At 48.5% G+C, this 19,306-nt stretch overlaps 1 protein-coding gene across 7 annotated transcripts in view; it reads right to left on the reverse strand.

Moving 5' to 3' along the window:
* Positions 1-19,306, reverse strand: part of SNX29 (sorting nexin 29) — a 546,533-nt gene that overhangs the window by 258,855 nt on the left and 268,372 nt on the right. For 6 of the 7 annotated variants that reach the window (XM_034670353.1, XM_034670354.1, XM_034670355.1 and 3 more), the window contains one exon: positions 11,330-11,436. The exons of the other annotated variant lie outside the window; for it this stretch is intronic. In XM_034670353.1, the coding sequence (XP_034526244.1) occupies positions 11,330-11,436 (107 nt within the window). The remainder of the gene's footprint in view (positions 1-11,329; positions 11,437-19,306) is intronic. 7 annotated transcript variants of the gene reach the window in all.

Below are 19,306 nucleotides of genomic sequence, written 5' to 3' on the forward strand. Positions count from 1 at the left end.
AGCAGCTGAAGGGAAGAAGACTCTAACAGGCACAAACAATGGATAGTGCTAATAAACTGACGACGCTCTGCTTCTGCCCCCCTCACCTGCTACTCGGTGTCCTCCTCACAACCTGGTCAGACCTCCGCACCTGCTGTTCAGATTGCCCTGGGCTGCCCTTCCTGTCTCTCACTCTCTGGCAAATTCCTGCTCTGCTTTTAAAACCCAGCTTAGGAATGAAGAGCTGTGGAGGGTCTTCTCTAGAAGATGCCAAACCACATCCCCCCTATTACTGGATCTCACAGCTAAGCCTCTCTTCTCTTTATTACTTCTTTTGATTCACTGACCCCTTAGCTGCTAGAAATTACTGTTTTACTCCCCTAGTAGGCTGTGAGCCCCTTAGAGCAAGGATGACGGTTTCTTCATCAACGTGTCAACTCGTGTGGCGCTCAGTCCTTCATTCTTTCATATATACATTCAAACCTTCACTGAGCACTGACGTGGGTGCTGGCAACCACCTCTCTCGCACCCATGTCCTGTCTAGCAAAGGTCTCAGTTTTCATCCCCCCACCCCCCGCCTTCATTCTGCATGTGTGAACAGGGCCCCTCCCTCAGCCTAGCACATGAATGAGACCCTGTGGTTGGCTGAAAAAGGAGACTGGGATTGAAGCCAGCTCTATCAGAGTCAGCTCAAGGCTCTTGCCAGGAATGGACACAGAGTCTTGCTTTGTCCCCTGAATGTGAACCTAGCAAAAGAACATTTATCCAGAGGTTATCACAGCCTCGTGTGACTAGGGTGAATGAGCAGGGGTGGCGGGGACACTGGAGATGATGTCAACCCAGAAATGATAGAGGCAGAAGCCAGACAGGAGCCTGATAACACAGCTCACAGCCCACAATTCAACCACACCTAAAGCCAGACTGTCCCTTGGATCAAGGAATTCTCTTCCCAGGGACAGTCAGGTTAGGCGGTGCTCTGAGGCACTAACACGCAAACCCTGACAGCTCAGGGGCTGAACAGATCTCGGTCTGCTCCTGCTCTCACCAGCCTGCAGTGGCCCCAGCAGGACACAGGGCAGCACCCTGCAAGCAAGGAGTCAGGGACCCCGGCTGGTGTCATCCTGTGGCTAGACCACACGGAATATACTGCTTCCAAGTTCACCATGGCAGGAGAAACGAGAAGAAAATTCACACCACCTCTTCTCAGATGACACTCATCATTTTTGCTGACAGCCCAACAGCCAGCAGCAGTCACAGGGTCCCGATCTGACCCTAAGGGAGATGGGGAAATGCCCCAGTCCTCTTGGTCCTGGAAAAGAGCCATGAGACAAGCCTGATAAATGCACAGCACAGTCCCCCCCGCCTACAGCCAAAACACTCCTCTGTGCACTCACCGGCCAGGTGGCAGGGATCACGGCACACACAGGGACTACAACGGTGAACAAGGCCACATACAAGAACAAGGGGGAATGAGGCCAACAAAGACACGGACAGGACAGGCAGCACACAAGACAGAACTGATAGAGCTAGAGAGGGGACACGGGCTGCAACAAGACACCTGGGGACCTGAACGTGGCCTTCAGCAGGTCAGCGGGGAGACCAGGGAAAGCTTGTGGGAGGAGCTCTCAAGGATCAGAGGCAGCAGCTGGGGAAAAAGGGGAGGGAAAAAGGATAAAGAACAGGGATCCACGTAAAGACCAGCCGATGGGCAGGCCTGGAGAGAATATGTGCATCTGGGAACGGAAACAAACTCGGAGGGGAGACCTGTGTCTGAAGAGGGAGGCAAAGAGCTAGAACATGCAGTGTCTTATATTAACATACAATAATGTGTCAAGTTCCCATGAATCTAAGCACAAAGGTGAATGGGCCTTCAGCTGTTTTTCACCATGCCCTCTGCGAGATTAAAGTCAACACTTTCCTCCTCCCAGTCTCAGCCCTCGACCCCCATGCCCTCCCCTGAGTGCTAGAGCTCCATCTGCTACTGACAACTCCTACTGTTACCAGTGAGATGACACTCCTGTGCCTTCACCTGGCATATTCTCAACACTGAGCCCAACCCCAATGGGACAGCGCCTCTTGTACCCACTGCAATAGAGACAATTCTTCCTGAGGACCCAGAAGTAGCTTCAAGAAGCCACTTTCCACTTTTGAAGAGGAAAGCAAATATAAAACAGGCCCAAAATAGCATGGGTCTGAAAAGCTAAAAACCAGCCACCCTAATTACAACTATTTTTATCTACTGCCCAGAAAGGACTAGTGGATCATTTTCCTTGGTGTTTAAGGAAGTTCATCTGTTCCTTGTCAAGTCTTCCAGGCTCCCAGATCAGAGACACAAGCGGAAACGAGACTTTAAAAGAAGTGGAAGACAAATGGAACACACAGGATAGAGACACTGAGCCAACAGCAGGGCCCGGAGCGCCACCAACCGAGGGTGGCCAACTCCGCGACGAAATGGAAAACAGAGATCCAAAGGTCTACGGCAGTAATTTAGCAGACGGGCACCGACAGACACTAACAAGTCCGAAGTAGGCACATGCAGCAGAGGGGCACAAGTGTGTCGCCTGCAGCAGACACATTCCGCCTAGAGCGATGTGTGACCCAAAGGCCGGGGAGGCAGAGGGAAGACAGAAGACCTGCTGAGTGAGAAGGGGTGCTGAGAAAAGTGAACTTCTCCCCTGTTGCTCCAGGGGGACAAGCCATGCCCAGAGAAGCAGACCGGAGCCGTATGATGGGTACCAAACACTCGGGTCTGTTTACGTCACTAAGGCTTACATCAGGCTCTGTGTGTGTCAGAATTTATCTCTATTACCCCTCCTTATCCCTTCCCTAAGTCCCCCGGGGTCTGACAAGCTAATGGCTGGCATGCTTGTCACTGCTTCATCACCCTGGTTCCCGCTCAGAGCTAAGTGAGAGCCTGCCACCCAGGAAGGCCTGGTTCTGGTTTCTGGCCAGGCCGCAGGGAGGGTCGCGGCGAGCACGTTGGCATGGGAGTCAGATGGCCAGGGTTGCATGCTAGCTCTACACACGCAAGCCCTGTGACCTCGGAGAGGGGTCTTCTCTCTAAGCCTCCAGTTTCCTCATGTGCAAGGATTCAGCAAGCCTGAGACGATCCATCAGCACACAGCCTAGGAAAAACAGTAGGCCCTCCATGGACGCTAACTGCTGTCAGCATCGTGACCCGTTTGCTGGGTGCTCTTGTGTACATAAATGTCACCAAGAGCCCAACAGATCACAGAGGGTACCAGCTTGATGCTGGAACTTACTTCCCATTTATAGTAACCTGTCATCATAATGAGAACCAATGTTGTTAATATGCCATTTATTTCACCCAGGAGCAGAAATTCTGGGAATAACTACACTCATATGGTAAACGATAAACATCCTATAATTTGGAAAATCAAGGTACATTATAAACCCTCAAAGAATGCTGATGGGAGAAATTCTCTAGTCTCTGCAACTAATAAATTACAAGTATAGATGGAAAGGAGCCAGGAAAAATACAGGTGGGAAACCTGTAGATTGAGATTGACTTCAGGGGTCTACAGACCAATCACAATGTGTGGATGGACCCCATTTGGACCTCTCTCAAACATCTGTCTGGACTGGAAATTTGAACACTCAGCAGAAACTTGATGATATTAAGGAATTATTGCTGGCTTGTAGGTACGCTAGCGATAATATAGGGTGTTTTCCTTTTAAGAAATAAAGGACTCTTATGTTTTATTTGAGATACTTCCCAAAATACTTTGGGATGAAATCAGGTCATGCTTTGGTTTGGCTTCCGATACTATGAGAAGCTGAGAAAGTAAAAAGATGTAAGGATGAAGCAAGACTGGCCATGAGTTCACGAAAGCTGAATTTGGGTGATGGGTTCACGGAAGCTCATATGTTGTTCTGTCTACTCTTACATATATTTCAAGTGTCCACAGTAAAATCATCCTTTAAAAAAATCCCAGATGGAGCCACCCGTGGGAGACAGCCTGCCTCTCCTGAGACCACCACGAGGGAAGGAGTTCACTCATCAACAGCAGCGCACTGGAGGCCTGGAAACCATGGCACCAGAGAAAACTTGCGAGCTGTGGTCACTCCACCTCGTCTCCAAACTCCTCAACCCCCAAGGGCCAGTGCAGCTGTGCTGGTGACACAGCTACGGTTCAAACCAACTGGAATCAGGATATGAGCCAAGCCAAGGGCAAAAGAGAGACGACCTGGGTTGGGCCACCAGGCATGACCTAGAGGCTAAGGTTCCTTCTCCCCCAAGGAGGGGGATCTCTAAGCAAGGGGCCCCTTGATGGGGCCCTGTTCGAAGAAGTCCCTTTAGCTGATAGTTCCATCTAAGATTCACTGGGACCAGCAGAGGCCTCCTTTATAAGATTTTTTAATAGTAGGTGTGCGGGTTTGTTTTTGTTTTTTTTTTGTTAAGAGCTCTTATCTTTTATATTCTGAAATACATAGGAATGAAACTGAGTTTGTTTCAAATACCATGAACGACTAGGGACTAGACTGGGATCAAGATGAAGCAAGAATGGTCAACGGTTACATCTCACGGTGGAAGCCAGGTAAGGAGGACAGAGGCTCAGGAGACTGGTCTGGCTCTGTACCTGTTTTGACTTTTCCAGAATAAAAAGTTTTAAAGAAGTCCTTGGAGGTTTAGTCTTGTCAGTCGTTCATGCTTCAGTGAGGGTGACGCCCACCCCAACCCCTCACTGGTTTTCGCTCGTACCTAAACAAGCACTTCAACCGCTTTGCTTCAGGAGAAAATGTCTTTCCCTCTCCCAGGGAGGTGAGAGCCTGGTCTCCATCCCTCAGCACCTTGTGACTAAAATAATAACAACAAAGTCACACCACACTTTTCATTCTGATCATCAGTTTAAAGTAGATCTCAGCTCAGAGTTCTTTATCCTGAGTTCTTACATGGAATCCAGTACTTTACTTAAAAACTCATCTTTCTTTCGTATAAACATGACTCTCAGATACATCATGAGTGCTGGATGCCACTGGTGCCAATTTAGGAAGCAAGCGCTGGGGGTATTACTGTTCCCAAGGTCCTGGCTGCCTCAGGAACTTTTACATTTTATTGAAATGATGATCACATTCACAGTTATCTACAGCATGTGGTTATGAATGTGTTTTTTACCAGCTTGAGCTTACTTTTCCATTAATAGTAACCTGCCATTATAATGAGAATAAATGTTGCTAATATCCATTTATTTCACCCAGGAGCAAAAATTCAGGGACTAACTACACTCATACAGTAAATGATAAGTATCCTGTAATTTGAAAAATCTATCAACAGCTAGCTGGGTCCTGACACATGGGAGGAAGTAAAGATCTGTTTGCAGAGGATGGATGGGCAGTACTGAAGCCCGGACCCACAGGCGACGCAACAGCGGGGACGGGCGGCTGTCAGTCAGAACTTGGGTACAAAGAGGGTAGGTCTAATGGAGCCCTGGTAGCAAAGGGTGGGAGGGGAAGTGACGTCATCTCCTAATCATATTCTCTGTCTCTCTCCCTCCCCCCCACCTCTCTCTCTCTCTCTCTCTCTCTCTCTCTCACACACACACACACACACACACGACCCTTGGACAACATGGAGGTTTGGGGTACAACCTCCGCACCGTCCAAATTCCACATGTGACTTTTGACACCCCCAAAATTTAGCTAACAGCCTACTGTTGACCAAAGCCTCATCAAGAACAGCATCACTAATGCATAATGTGTACGTTATACGTATTGTATAATCTAAAGAGAAGAAAATGTTGAGGAGAAGATACCTTCACGGACTATACTGTATTTATCAAAAGAACCCCCAGGTAAGTGGCCCACACAGTTCAAACCCACGTTGTTCAAGGGTCAGCTGCATATATAAAGCATCCTAGGAGCTAGGGCACTTTGGAGGTTAGTAAGAGAAACAGATTATAACCTCACAAAAAAATAATTACGGTCAACAGAGAAGTGGGAGAAAGTGGCTCAGCTCTGGCAAGTTCGACAGGAGGCACCAGAGTAAGCAGGAGGCTGCTACTGAATGAGCAGCCCCCCACGTCCTGGTGCTGGTCCCACAGGACTAACAGCCCCGCTGCCTCAGCTCAGGCACACTCCTGCCCCTGGGCCAAAGAAGGGCAGGGAACTTGGATTTACTGCCCCCCCAAGAGAACAAGCAGTGGTGAGGTCGTTCAAAGAAAAAAACGAACAAACAAACAAACAAAAAAAAAAAACAAAGGGAGGAAAGAAGGCACTAAGATACCAGCTGTCTGCTACAGGCACTGAACTAGACTCTTTATATTCCATCCTCAAAGTAACCCAGCCAGCATGTATGCTCGCTGCATTTTACTGATGGAGAAGCGGAGGCTTAGACAGGATAGGAGCGCCCCAGGAGCACGGGGCAGGAATTGACAAATCTGTACTCCGGCTGTCGGATGGGGGACAGGTGTGCTCCGCAGGCCACGAGGCTGTAGAAGGCGGGGCTGCAGAGATGTAGGCTCAAGTCCAAATGCCACCAGCATTTTACATTTTTCTTGACAACAACAGCTGGAGAAGCATGAGAAAATCTCTACAGAAGTGTCCAAACCAAAGGAATTGTACTTAAAAGAGGTAAAGAAGACTCTTAGATCTTCCTTGGACATATCCACTATCTTCTATCTTCAAAACCCTTGGTGACAACAAATCCATTCCCCCTCATGTCTATATCTTCAAGACAGATGGGAAGTTTACAGAAGAAATTCCAAGCCTCATTACTAACAGTCCTAAAAAAAAAATGGGAGGAACATTCTAGAAGCTCCCAAGAAGTGCTCTGCAGACTGGTCAGTAAGGACATGGCTCTAGGACCCCATGAGGCCTAACTCTACATCTGGCGTCAACCCTGCTCTCTGAAGATCCTAACAGACGTGTCTGCCTCACCCCTGGGCTGGGAGCTTCCCAAACACAGGCACTGCTACTCACCTTTGTGACCTAGGACCAGCCTGGGGGCAATGAAGAGATAACACTACCCACTGATGAAACATCAATGACATTGCCATCAAAAAAGAAGGAAAAGTCCATCTAAGGAAGTAAATGCCCCTTCAGGACCATCTCTGCTTCAACTGACATCTTCCATGAATCACCTCCTAGAACCATCAACTCTACTGCTCCTGGGGGTGGGAAAACCGTGAAAGAAGGAGGAAGGAAGACGAAGCCTGGCCACTTAGAAGGTCCTCAACAAACACAGGCTAAAATTGTTGGAACTGTCCCTCTGTCCCTCGAGGCGCTCTCTAGACTCTCCAGGCTAAAACTTCTCCTGAAACTGAGTGTTCGAAGAGTCTGCCTCCTGTAAAGAACCCACGTGAAGTCTCACTAGCCCTCTATCCTGAGCTACAGTGGTGCCTCGTACTACGCACGCTCAATCTGGGACTTCCCAAGTCGCATCTATCACTTTATTTATAAACACTACACTGAACAGCTGAATCCTCACAGTAGACTGTCATTCTGTTCAATATTTATGGAGCTCCTACTGGATGCTGGGAATCATGTTAGGCAATTAATACACAATTAAAAAGGTATCATCTACAGCTCCCTGGAGGGGCTCCCATCCTGGCGTTCTATTACATATGCTTCAGAAGCAGGTAATTCCTACCCAGAGGCACTCACTCCCTTCTGCTGTAACTAAAAGTGTGGGGTGTGCCCCTCCCAGCGCTGCTGCAAACTACTAGTGCCAAACCCTCCCTCTGCTCTACTGCTCGTTTTCCTCCTTCCACCCATTCTCTCCACCATGACCAGGGACGGTCCCTTTTCCTCTGCCAGGTTCGCCTTTGGTTTCCCCCATGAGCGTAGCTTCCAGAACAGGCAGAAAGAATACAGGCTTGTGCTCTGGACAGCCTGCATGATTCGAATCCAGACGTGCTTCCTACCAAGCCGAGCAATGCTGGGCACCTTGCTCAATTTCTCAAAGCTCCATCTGGGACCGGCATCCTCCTTGAGAAAGTCGGCTGAGGATCACGTGAGTTCATCTACACCAAAGCCTTAGCGCAGTGCTTGGAAGTAAGCGTGCACCTGACAGCTAGCTACCCGTATCACAGCAGCTGTTGGGTAATTCGTGCTTCTATATTCGTGTTTCCCCCCTGCCAGAGGAACCTACACCTGCCAGCGTTTTGCTTTCCTTCTCATTTTCACAAGTTAGCCATGGACACAGAGGGTGTCCAGAACAATCTCTCCACCTCCCATCGCCGGTCCCCAAAGCTCTCCAGCCACTAAAAGATGGCTGACAATGTTGACCTTGGGTACTGAGCTGTCGGGGGTGCCAGGTGTCAGGTCACTGAGCACTTGTGTAGTGTGCAGCTCATGTGGGTGCAGAGGGACAAGGTGGTTTCTAGGGCTCTGAGACACATCTAGAAAAACAATGTTCAGGAACTCCTTTTTCACTGGGATGAATCACAAAAGAGTAATTCGACTGCTGCGGTTCTTTGAAGAGTCCTATTACATAAAATGAAATGCCTCTTCTTCTCTGCCCTTTTGAAATGGAAGGAAGTGCATCAACTCTTCCCCCACATGCTTTCATTACTCCACTCACCATACGTTTAGAACCCCTCAGTTAAAAACCAACCATTAACAAAATGACCGATGAGCGTCACAAATGTTGTAAAGCGCTTGATTACTGCTAACCTAAAGGGTTCAGCAAAGGTCTTGGTATAATGAGATGCTAATAATACTTACAGAGGAAAGATGACTGGCCACTCACTCTGCCATCAGAAAATAATGAAAAATCAGCAGGGGCCATAAATGTCTATCAAGAACATCTCAGCTTCAAGCTCACATGTCTCTCAGCTCAACAACAGCCACCCACTCTACTGCTGGGTAAGGGGGTCACGGAGGACCAGGCAGGAAGTTAAGGCTGACAAGAGAAATCTTTACACCCCAAGCACCACTCCCTCTGATGTGACAGCTAACAAGAACAACAATGCAAGTGAATCAGACAGTAACTTCACATCACACCGTCATCTTCCCTGCACATTGCTCAAGTCTGTCAGTGAGACGGTGAGACTCTGTCACCATCAAACCAGGGGGGTGGCACGGCCACGACACGGCCTCCCAAGCAATGTCATCTGGCCCATCGATTTCAGCAGCCACAGTGCCACCACTCTCCCCACCTGCTCTGTTCCAGACCTAGAGGTCTCCTTTCTGGTCCTCAAGCCTGCCAACTCTTTCCCTGTGCAGGACCTTTGTCCTTTCCATTCCCTATGCAGAAAGCAGGAACTCAAAAATCACCCATCTCCTAACCAACCAATGAACTATGGTGCTTTGCTCAGTGGGTCAAGTGGCCAGTCACGGTTTTTTCAAGCCCTCCAGAGCTGGAGTTACTGATGAGCAGGTCAGCTTTCCAGCTGGTGGAACCTACATGTTGATTGCTGCCCCCACCCACCCCCGCCCAGTGCTCAGCATGCTCACAGGAGCGCCGGGACATGAGCACCAGTCTCTAATACATGTGCAGGTCTGACGAAGTCCTTACAACTCACCTTGCCCTGGGTTTCCTGAAGGAACACAGGCTACCAACCTACTTTCACTCTGCTAAGAACCCTGCCACCCTTCCTTGCTCATCAGCTCTTCATTCATTCAACAAACCAGAGACATCCCTGTCCTAGGAGAACTTAAAAATGCTTGCATTCAAGGGTTATTTAGCATTTACCATTTGCCAAGAAATGGTAGCTGAGTATACACAGCTGAAAAAGACATGGTCTCTACCCTCCTGGGATTTGAGGTCCCTGGAGAGACAACCACACAGGCTGACACAACCCTGAGGGTACCCGGCCCATTCCCCTCTCTACCCAGGCTGAGAATGGAATGATAGCCCAGCACCTGGCACCACCACCAGCCACCTCTGGTCAATGACCTCACTGAATGAGGCTGTGAGGATGGGCACTGGGATGAGGATAGGCCCTGAGGGGACAGTCTCCCCCCAACCCCCAGGCTCTCCCATCCTGGTTTGTTACTCTTCCCTTATCAGCCTATTATGCTAAGACCCCAGCTCAACCCCCTTTGAGCTCCCTTGAGTTAGAATTCAAATTGTTTCTCACCTCCCTTCTTTAGAGGTCATTAGGAATCAGGTGAAACAGACCGCAAGATGGTCAGCCTGAACCAAGAACAAGCGTAGGGGGGTCCTCCTCAAAGGGTCCCACCTCTAAAACCTACCCCAAGGTCAGGCATGTCTCCATGGCAATGGCAGGTGTTTTTCTCATTCCAAAAATAAAATGTACTGTAGAGTATTCACGAAGCACTGCAAGTATAGTCGTACACTTCTATGCAAGTGTGTAAACAAACACGATTTGTAATAAATACCACCATGTGACCACAACATATATACACACCTACAAATATACATATTTTATCTATTAGTTGCCTATTTGAAAACTTAGCCTTCCAGCTTTACCACTCAGTACGGTGGCAGTTAATGATTTCTGATTAAAAACAACAACAACACTTTATCCTATCAAAGAAGTGCATTCTTCTTTCTCCAGAATGTTTTTATCATGGAGTTGTCAAATCACTATGTTGTGTACTTAAAACTAATGTAACACTGTGCGTCAACTCGACTTCAAAAAAAAAAGTCTTTTTGTTAGATATGGATGATGAATGTTATCAAACGACTCTTGGGTACCAAGCAAGATCTGTATCTGGTGTTTAGCCTTTCATCTATCACGGTGAGTGGACTTGATGATTTCCTAACATTAAGTCATCCCTGAAATCCTAAATTAATCCCAATTTCACATGGACTGGTCCTTTCATACACGACTAGATTTCATTAGGTAATACCTTTCTATAATTTTTATGCATTTATGCACTAGTGAGACTGGCAAAAGGCTGTTTATACATACCTTGAAAGGCTTCCTAGAAACTGCTGTGAAACCATCCAGGTTTGCTACCTCTTAGGGCACCTCCTTTCTTTTTACTACTTTCTTCCAGCTTTTGGATGCCCTCCAGGTAAGTAGGCTGCATCGTCAATTGATTTTGATAATAAAGATTATCCTAGGAAATAGTCCGTGTCATCCACGTGTGCACATTTATAAACATCAAAGTCGTTTGTGAAGCTCTCCTGCTTTTAGTCTCCAAATCCAAGACGACATTTGTTTTCCTGTTTTTAACATGACATATTTGTGTTTTCCCTATTTCCTTGCCATGGCACCAAACGTATCTCATTTGGTATTTCTGAAGATCCGGCTCTTAGCTTTGTTCATCAAGTACAATGCTCTTACCATTTTGTGTTTTGTCTTGTTGGGAGTGCGAGGGGTGTAGTGTCTGATTAAGCCACTAACATCTGCATAACATCTGTCCGTGCAATGTCCCCGAAGCACCTGAGCAAACGCACAGAGGCCACCAGACCTACCTCGATGAGCTTTCTTTCATAGGAGCTCGCCAGCTCCTCGGCCACTTCACCCGGCTTCTGCTCCGTGACTGTAACTTCTCCATCAACGTTCCAAAGATTTGGTACAACTTTAGGGAAAGAAAGAAACCCCGTAAATGTTTCAGCAGTAATCGAAAGTTATTCTCCCAGTTAAAAAAATTTTCTTTCTTCTCGCTGCATGGCTTCTCCATAGAGAAAACTCTTTAAGGAGGGGGTGTTGGCCCAGGGATCACGATTACTAATTACTTCAACACTGCAACTTTTTCACACAAGTGCAATGAAGTGAATAATAAGCTGTATTTAAAAATGGAAGAATAGGCACAGAGACAGATGCATGTGAGTCTGGGGAATAACCCTGCTCCTAGTTCCCATTCCAGGGTAAAACAGACAACATGCTGACAAAAGAGCCTACGCTTCCATCTTTTACAGTGGTCCAATTTCTTCTTCTCTAACACGAAAGTTCCCCCATGCAGCATCGTCTGCCTACCGCTCGACGTCAATGGCAGAGGGGGTCAGAGGGCAGGCAGAGCCGCTAAGAAGTGCCATTTATAAACCATACATAGAGCGGAAGCTACACAGCTTCAGGAAAAACTCTAAAATCGATGCATAATGACTATGCAAGGACATCCTAACAAGAGACTGGCTCCCAGATCAATGCAAGAATTATCAGCACGGCAAACACCAGTGGGTGTTGTTCCTCCTTTCAGGGACACATCCATAAAAGCTCACTTTGTGGGGAAGAGCAGGAAGTTAAGACCGGGAATGAGCAAGCAATTTCCAAGAAAATCAGGGGAACATGGGCAGGAAGGAAGGAAGTCCCCCCATGGCATGTATGAGGAATACTGACTAGCCCCAAGTTCGAAAGCAAGCATCAACTAAGCAGATTTCGTTCCCTGTGTGTTCTGGGAGAGCAGAGTCCCGGATGCCCCTCAGAACGTGAGCAGATGGTAACAAAGGCCAGCCCTCCAGCAACTGGGATTTGAGAGCCTGGGGAGAATGGGCAAGTGGGCAAAGGATGAGAAAAAATGGGGGTCCTGTGCCTGCACTGCCTGCAGCCCTGCCGTCAGCCCCCTCCCTAAGCCTCCATCAGGCCACAACGAGCTTGAGTCCCAGAAGCAGCAAGGCCCTGAACGATGACACCCAACATGCTGGAATGAACCGAGGATGCTCGCATCCCAGCAGTCACTATGCCTCCAGCCACTGCTGCGGACAGTGACCCAGTAACCCTCTGCAATCTGAAATAGGTATTAAGAGAAAATGACAAGGGCTTCCAGTTAAAGCTGACAGATTGAATACATTAATTTACATTCACATCCTCTCAGGGTCCCATTAAAATACCCATTTTTAAAATTCTAGTGGCATCACACCTTTGAGAAAAACAAGAATGGGACAGGAAACCAGATGACAAAATTCTAGAAGCTGAGAAGCACGCAGATCACTGGAAAGGAGCGAGTCAGGCCTGAGAAAGCTTCCTTGTTGGCTGCAATGGGGCCACAGAAACATTCAACCTGATTAATGTAGGACAACTTGTAAGCAGCTGGTAAACTGCTAATATGAGACACTTCTAGAAGTGGGGGTAAACATGGGGCTGAAAGTGAAGAGATACAAAGTCTGTTTAACAATCAATCTGCAGGGGCACCTGGGTGGCTCAGTCATTAAACGTCTGCCTTCGGTTCAGGGCGTGAGCCCAGGGTCCTGGGATCGAGCCCTGCATCAGACTCCCTGCTCGGTGGGAAGCCTGCTTCTCCCTCTCACACTCCCCTTGCTTGTGTTCCCTCTCTCACTGTCTTTGTCAAATAAATAAATAAGTAAAATCTTTAAAAAAAAAAAAAAGGCAATCTGCAGGAAACTAGGGGTTTCTTCTCCAGAGAAGGTAAACTGTAGCTCTGGACAGAGCTGAAGATCGGGGTACCCTATGGGAAATAGAGAAAAGAACACTGCTGACCTTCTTCCACTCTTCGCCCATTCCCAGAGCAGCCAGCAGCCAACGTATACCTATCTCTAAGCAGGGAGAAAAAAACATCGTCCTGGGAATCTAAGAGGCTGAAGAGAAAGACCTAAAGGGACCCATGTGAGGGGCTCTCTAGTGAAATGGCAAAGCCAGCTCGCCCCATCAGGAGATAAGCACAGTGTGACATTAGCTTTTTAGTGTCCCACTCCTACCTCTGAGTGGCCAGCTGGAAAGCACCTCACGCCTGACACAAGCTCTTAAGATGGAAAACAGGGACCAGAATCAACAAACAGAGGAAAAGAACTTGTAAGGAAAAGACCCAAGTTAGGGAAAAAGTATACTCGGAAAGCAAACTATCAACAATATTCCCAGAGACAGAAGAAGATGGTATAGTGAAAACAGGAACGGGGAGGCATTTAAGAAGAAAAAGCAACATATACCGGCGGGGGGGAGCTCTTTTGCAAAGCAAAAAAAAAAAAAAAGGAACACTGGGTACAAAGGAGAGAAGGTAAGAAAGCTTCTAGAAAACAGAGCCAAAGGATAACAAAAGTGAAAACAAAAAACAAAATGGAGAGTTACCGTTTGAGCACAACCCAAGGTGGGGGGGAGGGTGGAGAAGATACCAGACAAGGAAATCCAAGACTTAATTCAAGGGGCGCCTGGGTGGCACAGCGGTTAAGCGTCTGCCTTCGGCTCAGGGCGTGATCCCGGCATTGTGGGATCGAGCCCCACGTCAGGCTCCTCTGCTATGAGCCTGCTTCTTCCTCTCCCACTCCCCCTGCTTGTGTTCCCTCTCTCGCTGGCTGTCTCTGTTCTCTGTCAAATAAATAAATAAAATCTTTAAAAAAAAAAAAAAAAGACTTAATTCAAGACAAGGCCCCAGAACCAAGAGACAGGTGCGTGGAGACAGGACAGGCTCGCTGAGCACATGGTGCAGTGGGGGGGCCACACTCAGGCACCTCGCAGGGGGAACTGCTAAACACGAGTGACAAGGGGAACAGGGCACTGATTTTCCAAGTGGAGGGAGAACTTTCACAAAGGATGGACAACAACCCACACGGCCTTCACAGATGACTAATGGATAAACACACTGTGGTCTGCCCCTACAATGGAACAGCATTCAGCCGGAAAAGGAAAGAAGCAGGGACCCCAACGCATCTGAGCCCTGAAAGCATCCTGCAAAGAGAAAGACGCCACAACAGACACGAAAGCCCATAGACAGCAGCACCGCAGTTATACGCAGTGTCAAGAACACGAATTGGTTTTCAGGGACCAGGAGGCAGGAGGGATGGGGTGCTAATGGGTACAGGGCTCCTCTTTGGGATGATAAAACACTCTGGATTCAGAGAGAGACGATGGTGGCACAACCTTGCAAAGATCATGCACTTCGTAAGGGCAAACTGTACGGCACGTGAATTGTCTCTGAATAAAGGAGCAGCAGTGGGAACAGTGAACTGGAGGGAATAGGCCCACGGGGCAGCCAGGCTTCCCCCGGCCATAGCGGGTCCCAGGACCGCAGGATAGACAGTCTCAGGATCAAACGGACAGGTGCCTGGTTTTTAACACACAGATACTTCCGTGAGAGCACACTTGCACTGGGTTAATAATGAGTTCACACAACACCAACCAAATTTTTTTCCCAAATATTAACTCAAAAGAAATTCTAAAGTTGTGTGAAAATAATGATCACAGACCTCACAGCTCAGCTAGATAGCATTTTCAGAGTCCTAATAATGTATTCATGGCCCAGGAACCAAACCAAAAAGATGGTGTGTCTATGGTAGGGGGTGGAGGGAGAGGGTAGCTAAGAGGGTGGAGGGATGGAGAACACGTCCAGCCGAGCAATCCACAAGCAGCAGCAGACACTGCTGTTCAGAGACACCAAGGTAACTCCCAGAACAATCCGTTGCAAGGCTTGCAGCAGCTACTTGTGGGGAGCAGAAAATGGCGGAGACTATGGTGGCTAGACGCGCCCGGTCTTCCACGGCAAGGCTACGTGCAAACGCTGGATGTCAACAACAAAACACCGAATTTGATTTGAAGTATGAAAACAGAATCTGAGAGGAGGCGGCACTTAGACAAGTTCAACTAGAAAGGAGCCATGCCCACCAAGGCAGGGCAGACACCCCCAGCACGGAGCCGGATGTGGCTAATTAGCGAAGCCCGACGCTAGCACACATCTCAGGTATGACGGGTGTGTGAACAGCACAGCCTGCTGGTGCTCTCCAAACAACCTGATCTCGGCCTCAAAGAGGCTGCCTCCCTCCACAAGGAGACCGTGCTGATCACACGGCCACCCCGCCCGCTCGATGTCTGCACAGCTCTTCAGAAATCCAGCCACTGGCCTCTCCTCCTCAGACGCCAGGCCCTCTGTACATCTAAGAGCAAGCCACAATCTTCCGCACTCAAGGAGGCAGACGCAGGAGTAAGCTTTTTAACCTTCAAGACGAGGGAATGGATCTTGGACCATTATGAATTTATAAGAGGTGTCTTAGAAACTAACCAGCTGACCTTCCCCTGCAACTATCTGACCTCCTGTTGCCCTGGTTCAGTTCCCACAGCTTTAACAAGTGGGTCAGCACCTTCTATTCCATGTACAAAATAATAAATAACGAATCCCAGCTATACCATGCTTTTCTCCCTGGCAGGCAGCCTCTAAGATGGGTCCCAGGATCCCCCCATCCTGGTACTCACCCTGTTCCACCGTATGCACCCGGGTATGGGCTGGACTCACGCACCGTGAATGAGCACCATGTGGCAGAAGGGAGGGCACGTCACTTCTGAGATGAAGTCCTACAAGACTGTGGCTTCTGTCTTGGGCGCACACACCCACTGAGGAAAGCCAGTTGCCATCTTGGCAGCTGCCTTATGAAGCGACCCATGAGGCCTCCACCCACAGCCTGGGGTCTGCCAGCAGCCACACGAGCGGACATGGACCCTCCTCCCGGTAAGCCTCGAGATGACAACGCAGCTCTGTCGGAGACCCTGCACCAGAACACGCAGCTGAGCCACACCGGCAATACTGGTCTGCACACACTGAAGTCAACGTTTGCTGGTTTAAGAGGCTGAATTTTGGGGTCGTTTGTTACACAGCAATAGACTAACACTACGGTACCTTTAATCATTCAACAGGTACTCCCTCAGAGAACGCTCTGGGTAGGACCCTGAGTTAGGTCCAGGAGTCGTAAGGACGAGGGTACAGTGCTACACGGATGACGTTTATATAAAGGACAACGTACAAGTAGACTTGGCCGGTCTCTCTCTACAGTGTAAGGGTTATTAGGAAAAGTGAAGGGAGCCACTGAATCGGTCAGACGCTTCCCACCTCCCCACTGGCAAGGCAAACGTGTGCTGAGGCACGAGAGGCCAGTCATCCCTTTGGTTTAAATTTTACAAGCACCATATCTCATTTGTTTATTTTCAAGCCAGAAAGACTTCATCTGCCTTGGGAGCAGTGAACATTTGGATGTCCAAGGAAGGCAGCACCATCAAAGGCCGAGTATCATCAAGTCGTTTGAGAGCCAGAAACAGCAGGTTACACCGCCATTCCGAACCTCCTGCACATCCCCCAATAAACCCATCAATGTGGCGAGGATCAATGTGATTGAACTTGGAAAGTCCATTCTACACAACCAACTGAATTGGATCCAACTGAAGGTTGCTGATGGGGGTTTTTAAATATGCACATCTCCTGTGAGTGATCTGTTAGTCTGCAATGGAGAGAACGCCCACCGAATAGCCCAAGAGGAAAACATGGTTCTGTATTCCTACCAACTACAGCTGCTCCTGAATTCAAGAACCCAAGGCTTGAAAACCGGTTAGCAATGCAGCCTTCAGCCTGCCGTTACCAGTTTCATCATTAACATTTCCAGTCCATCATCTGAGTTACCAGACAGTGTTCAGACCTCCATAGCCTGCCCTGGTCAAGGACGACATGCCGAGGTCAGCTGCCAGGACCCAACAAGACAGAAACTTCCATCTGTGGGGTTGAGCATTTCCATTTTGAGTAAGAAACTTAAACTGTACTGAAAAAGGCAAAACAAAGTGATAGGCCCAAACGCAAAAGGAAGAACCGTATTTAACCTGCTAACCAAAACGTGAGAGCTGCAACCACAGACGGCGTGTGCACACGACAACGCAACAGGAACGGGGCTTCCTGTGACGCAGCACTTGAGAATTCAGAACGCATCCTCAAGTGCACCATCTCACTGCAGCCCCCACCCACAACTCCGTCTGGCTGTCTCAAGCCTTGGCCCAAGGGGAAGAGGCCTACGTCCTTTGGGTAGCCAAGGATGTCCACTAGCCCAGGCAACCTGCTTAAGAGCCACATTATTCAGAGGAAAATCTATACTTTGTTTACTTGCATATAGTCTGAGTGGTCAGCAATTTTCTCCTATATTTCCATGACGGCCTTATTATAGAACTTAAACTCCAAATGGAAAAACTTGGCCCGACCAGTAAGCCTTCTCTTTTTAAATCCAAATAGACACTGTGTGTGGCAGAGGCACAGAGACGCTTACTTTCAATCAGAACTATTTTTCATGTTCCAGAAAAGCTGTGGGCTTGTTAGCACTGTTAGCAGGTCATTTAAACTTAGCGAACATGACACAGTTTTCACCTCCTTGCAGCCTGCCATTACGGTTTGGAGGTGTCTGTGATAAGTCATCTGAAAGCAGCAGACACTGTGCTCATCTCACTAGCAGGCACCGGAGAACACATGGGGTTTTCTGCCTAAATTAGTTTAAGCAAAACTTCAAAGACCATGGAGAGCAGCATGGCAAACAGTATGATAAGGTTACTGTTTTGCTTTCAATTTCAACAAGCTTAGCATGACCCCAGATGCAAACAGTGTGAGACACTGGTGGCAAAAGAGGATAAAGAACCACTTTAAATTCAGCGATGGCTCCCCTGAATGTCCTGATGGACACAAGGCAGTGTGCCAGGTCCTGGAATAGCAGCCCTGGTTTGGTGGGATGGGAAATGTGGGACACCCGAAGGTTCTAAAGAAGAAAGGTCCCTCCTGGGCGAAGTGACGACAATCCCTACAAGACAGCAGGTATCCGCAGTTGTTCCAGCAAAGGAAACAGTCTTCATAATAATAGCATCCACCGCTTTCCATGTGCTGGCTGAGGCAAGCGGAGAGCATGCTCAAGAAAGCCGTGTGGGCTCTGCAATCCGACCAAGTGCCAAGTCTAGCTGCACCGCTCCCCAGTGAGCGACCTTGAGCAAGTCTTCTACTTACTCACGCGACAACCAGCTACTGAAGATCTGTTCTACACCAGGCACGAGGCATCAGATACAGAGGTAGGTACTAAGGGGAAACCGTGAATGCCAACATGAAGCTTACCCTTGACTGGGGCCTCAGAAAATAAAGAACCAACTATTTAATGTACGAGGTTGTGAGAAGTGCCAATGGGGGTGGGGAAAGCATGAGCACTCAAGATGCTGGGTGCTAATTAAGTCCGGTGCAAGGAAAGGGTCACTTCGGAGATGCCATCTGAGCCGAGACCAGAATACAGTGGAGGTGTGAGCCACGCAAGGCCTGGGGACTGCATTCCTGGAAAGAGCAAGTACAAAGGCCCTGGGGTGCTCCAGAAACAGCAAGGATGCCAACATGGCTGAAGGATAATGGCTTCGACAGAGAACAGGAAGTGAGGCCACAGAGAAGGTGGCAGGGGGTGACAGGCTAGGATATTTTATTCTGAGCAAAACAGGAAGCCCCTGAAAGGTTCAGAGCAAAAGGCAGGATGACCAGACCTTTTTTTAAAGATCATTCTACTAGCCATATGAAGTACCCGGGGAAGCGGGGAAGCTGAGAGAGCAGGTGTGGCAGCTGGGGGCAGGCGGCACAGCTCGGGTCTCCCTTCAAGGAAGAACTTATCATTCTTTGCAAGCAGCGCAGTTAGCGGACAACCTCCAACTACAGCAAGCCCCGTATGTATTAAGTAAGATGCTAATATATCTGATGTGGGATTAGGATAAAGACAGGAGTCACGCTAACGCCAACA

Source organism: Ailuropoda melanoleuca, chromosome 10, assembly GCF_002007445.2.
Source record: "Ailuropoda melanoleuca isolate Jingjing chromosome 10, ASM200744v2, whole genome shotgun sequence".
In the NCBI taxonomy this organism is placed as follows: Eukaryota; Metazoa; Chordata; class Mammalia; order Carnivora; family Ursidae; genus Ailuropoda; species Ailuropoda melanoleuca.